The following is a 4,689-nucleotide window of genomic DNA, read 5'->3' on the forward strand; positions in this document are numbered from 1 at the left end:
GAATTATAGTTTATTTAATTCAAATTTTGGTTTGCTTTGCAAACAAAGAACTCTTTCACATCTTCCAAAATGTTTATATTGCGATAATACAATAAGTTGTGCTTTTAAAATCGCCTCAAAAAGTGAAGGTGCCCCAAGGCGGGGTTTTTGTTGACTATTATTAGAATGCTGCTGTAATGCCAGTCGAAAAAATTCTGCTTATTAAAAAACCTTGAGAATTTATTTTAATTTTTTTGTGAGAACAGAAAAAGTAAATAACTCAAAAAATAGTCAAAAGCCTGAGGGTCAGCTCAACGACCCCGCATTAAATATTGAGTGGCAGTATCCTGCAAAGCACGGCGAACGAGATTCGCTGAAAAAGGCAGCTCGTCTCCTTCTCTTTTTTTGGAGAGATTCTCATACCAATAACAGTGAGGAGTTGAGTCGCAGCCTTGTCGACGATTCCTGAGGATTTGAAGGCAAGGGGGGCAAATTCAAAAGATTCTTCAACATAGCACTTCCAGAATTGGATAATAGCCAAGCTGGCCTTGGAGAGCCCGACGCAAAATAAGTGAAAATACAGATCGCAAGAAGAGTACAAGCGGCCCTTCTTGGGGAATTAAGTAATTTACTTAAATAAAATTCTGAAAATTGTTATTCGTTATCTGTTTTTTTATAAATTTTGTGTGAAAGACAAATATTAGCAAATTCATGTTTTAAAGAACATTATTTCCAAAAAATTATCTAAAAAATTCTTTTTAGGTGTCGTGCATCTTAGTAAAAATTTGCTCACTTTAGTGGACGATGTTACTCAGTCCACGTCCTAGCTGCCCGCAAGGCAAGTAAAATCTCTTGAATAGTCATTAAATCCATTTGAATATATTTTCTCAGCAAACAATTAATCAAAGGAAATGCTGTTGTATCTAATAACCACAATATTGTCATTCATGTTAAGATAATAATGGAAACCGAATAATCTATGCAAAAAGAAATTTTAGTATATTTAGTATAAAGTTTCACAAAACTGTTATCAAATTGGAATCCTCATTTACAAGGCCCTTCGACAATATTTACAAAGCAATCGAAGTGGCACCAAGTTGATTATATTTCTAAACAATCAGTTTTGTGAGTAGGTTCTTTATTAAAAATTATATCGTGAAGATGGCTTAGTGCTCTTAAATAACTAAATAATGATTTTTTGATGTCTGAGTAAGATTATTAGAGATCTTTATATTGGATAAGTATAAATATTAGAAAATCAGTTATCTTGGAATGTTTGTTAGGATGTTTTAATTATCAATTTTTAAATTTTTATCGGATAAGAAATATTTCAAGATATAATGATTAAAAAAGTTTCTTATGCACCTAAAGTTAAAAACTAATAAAAAATTCATCATGCCAAAAATGGAATATTTTAACCACACATTTAAAAAATAATGGTCGAATAAGACAATTGTAAGCTACAATTGTTCTTATCAAACACTTATCCCGCAATAATTAATTTTGGTATAAATTGGATAAAAAATAATTTCAATTGGATAGCTAAAATGAAAATTGCATTTTGTATCTTTGGAATATTCAGTATTCTATCTAATATTATTTACCTAGTGATATTCTTATTCAATCAAGCAACTGCCGCTGGTATTCCAGAAACAGGGGCAGCTACAACAACGGCAACAGATGAAACAACAAGCACAGCAACAGAGGCAGCTACAACCACAGCAACAGAGGCAGCTACAACCACAGCAACAGAGGCACCTACAACCACAACAACAGAGGCACCTACAACTACAGCAGCATCAGATACGACTGCTACACCTACAGCTACAACAGCAACGCCAGTAACAAATGCAACAACACCAAACGGAACCTTGCCAAGTTCGGAGACATCTAAAATTGTTGGGAAAATAAGCATTATTGCTGCAATTGCTCAGCTCATGTACGGGCTCAACTAAAAAAATAATTTGCTAATATTTTTTCTTTTCCTCTACTAAATGATGATTTAATTTTAATGCTTTGAATTATCAGGAAATTTTTCGGTTTGACACTTCCGGTTAAGCTCAACCGCTTACCAAATTAATAACGTAAATAACCTCAAATTGTGATTTGAATAAAAAAATCATGAGTTATCTGGCATGTCTTCAAGACTAAAAACACATTAAAAACAAAAATATATCTAACATTTATCAAAACAGTGACATTTAGAACAAAGTATGGCGATTTTATGATTTATTAGTTCAAATTGTAAAATTAGATAAATTAAACAAGTTTTTCTCTTTCTGAGTGACAAGGCCGATTAGCGTTGATCAAATGAATCTCTCAATATATTTTTTTAATGAACTATAATACTTAAAAATAAAAGTAACGGGCGATAATTCATACACAATTTTCATGGACAAAAATGATATTGAACTGCCTGCGCATAAGATGGCCTGACAGTTTCCCCAAAAGATCCCCAACGACACTCTTTGCAGAAAATAAAGAGTCTCGTTGGATTTTTATTTTTCTTACCGATCTTCGTTAGCCGACAAAGGAAAGAAAGCGATTCCGGACCGATGACCCAGAATGTCTCCACAGCTATTGATTTCTGGCCAGGGACGAGTATTTTGTTGACTTTCCATGATCCACGTGTCTTCCGCCAAGCCAGGCTCGGCAACTAACAAGATCAGATTGTTGGGAGAGAAATTGTTAGAGCATGTCGCGTCCAAGATGAGGCATTTCCCGTGGTCGAAGGGAAATGTTGTCATGCCATTTGGATGTTTTCCATCTCTGCAATCCAACCCGACTGGTTCCAACACATTAGAGAATCCCGCAGATGCCAGGGCGCGGCTCACCACATCATTAAGACCAAAGTGGCGAGAGAAAGATAGCGGATGTAGTCATAAGGTATCAATCGTCTGACGACAGCGGAATTAATGCTCACGGCAGATGTTCAATCCAAGGTGCAGAGAAACTGCGACACGGAGACATTCGTTATCCAGTAATGTGTCATCTGACGCCATCGGGATAGCTGTCAGCAGGCTCCTGAATACTTTTGAGACTCTGCGAGCAAACAGACCAGGCGGTGTTGATCAAGTTTACACTTGAAGAGCAAAATGTTGTAGTCGGAAAAAAATTGTGTCCAATTTCCGCTGTTTGGTTAAATCATCAGGAACCTTGAGACCATTAGCCACCAGCATTTAACAGCCGAAGAGAACTCATGGTTCAAAGGGAATTCAATAGTGGATTGGAGAATTTGGGGACAAAGATCACCAAGAAAAGTAAAAAATCTCTACGAGACTTGTCATCTTCTTCAAAGAGTCTCGTTGGCGATCGTCCGGGGAACTGCCCATATTATCTTATGCGCGGGCAGTTCAAATAATTTTTGTCTTTGTTTTTAGTAATATCTAATGAAAAATTGTTAAATTAGATAAATTAAACAAACAAGTTTTTTCCTTCTGAGTGATCAGGCCAATGATCGTTCATCAAATGAATTTCTCAATCAAAAAGAAAAAAGTTTTTTGAGCCATCTCAAAAATTTAACTGATGATATGCAACTTAGGGATAACTTTAATTCGAATCCTCAACTAATTGGTATAATAACAGAGCACGTAGAATTACATCTTAAGTTGAAGAGGATAAGTATACACAGATTAGTACACAATTGTAAATGTAGTTTGGTTTGAGAAATTAAGATTGGAAAAAATAGTTGATTAGAAATTTTAACTAGTTGGTCGTGGAATGGGATGGAACTTTTTTACAAACTCGATATAGTCGAGATTACCATCCACGTCTGGTTCAGTGACCTTAAGGAAGGTTCCGATCTCATCGGCGTTGTACTCCTCTCCCACAGTTGTCAAGACATGCCGAAGGAGGTCGGTTTGAATGAACCCATCTCCTTCTTTATCGATAACTCGAAAGGCAGCTAAAATTTCTCTTATTTTTTCTGGTTTTCTGTCGAGGCTTTGAAGAGCAAAAACCAGATCAGGAAATTTAACAACTCCGTTTTCTAGGATTAAACGTTTAAATAACTTTTCAACAATAATTCTTCACATAAGATTTTTATTTGGCGTTCCTTTGGGTTGTATCCGCACATTCTCATCACCTGAGGGAGCTCAGCGATGGTTATCGAGTCATCCTCTGACTTGGAGGAATATAATTTGAAATTCTGTCGAAACCCTGAGTACTGAATTTTAAAAATTCACATTGAAGTTCTTCTTCCACGAAATAATCAGAAACAGGGCTCTGTTGACTAACATTCGTCATTTTTCTATGGAAATAAATTTAGCTATTAAATTATTTAATAATCATTTTCTTGCATTACAATTAAATATATTATTTAAAAATATAAAAAAATAAAGAGACAAGACATTTCTAAATAATCAAATTTACTAAAATTGTCGAAAATAAATCTCGAATAAATATTAGCTAAAATAAATTTAGATCTCAGAAGATACGTCAAACCATGTAATGATTTATTTTAATGTGACTAAAGATAGATATTCAAAGACGAATAAGAAATGTAAGATTTAAGTTAAATATAAACAACAGTTTGTTAGTTTGAATAGTATTATAAATTATTTATTTTTAAAATATTTTAATTTAAAAATTATATACACGTTATTGGTTTAGTGGTGTCATGAGTAATAGTCATCAAATATTCGATAAGTTAGTAAAAAAATACAATATTTTATAATAAAGGTTGCTTTCAAAAGAATCACAAAATAATGA

The 4,689-nt window shown here is 34.0% G+C and overlaps 1 protein-coding gene across 1 annotated transcript; it reads right to left on the reverse strand.

Moving 5' to 3' along the window:
* Positions 1-3,680: 3,680 nt before the first annotated feature.
* Positions 3,681-4,224, reverse strand: LOC115232298 (calmodulin-like). The gene is made up of 2 exons (XM_029802123.1): positions 4,104-4,224; positions 3,681-3,967 (listed from the first exon to the last, which is right to left on the reverse strand). The coding sequence occupies exons 1-2, from the start codon at positions 4,222-4,224 to the stop codon at positions 3,681-3,683; spliced, it is 408 nt and encodes a 135-aa protein (XP_029657983.1).
* Between the last annotated feature and the right edge of the window lie 465 nt (positions 4,225-4,689).

This window comes from Octopus sinensis, unplaced genomic scaffold, assembly GCF_006345805.1.
Source record: "Octopus sinensis unplaced genomic scaffold, ASM634580v1 Contig20285, whole genome shotgun sequence".
Lineage (NCBI taxonomy): Eukaryota > Metazoa > Mollusca > Cephalopoda > Octopoda > Octopodidae > Octopus > Octopus sinensis.

What these genes read in the sequence shown, in the direction of transcription:
- LOC115232298 (XM_029802123.1), bottom strand. Translation starts at nt 4,224, where the DNA reads ATGACGAATGTTAGTCAACAGAGCCCTGTTTCTGATTATTTCGTGGAA. An exon ending in TTCAAATTATATTCCTCCAA is followed by an intron (nt 3,968 to 4,103) that starts GTCAGAGGATGA and finishes GTTTAATCCTAG; the next exon opens with AAAACGGAGTTGTTAAATTT.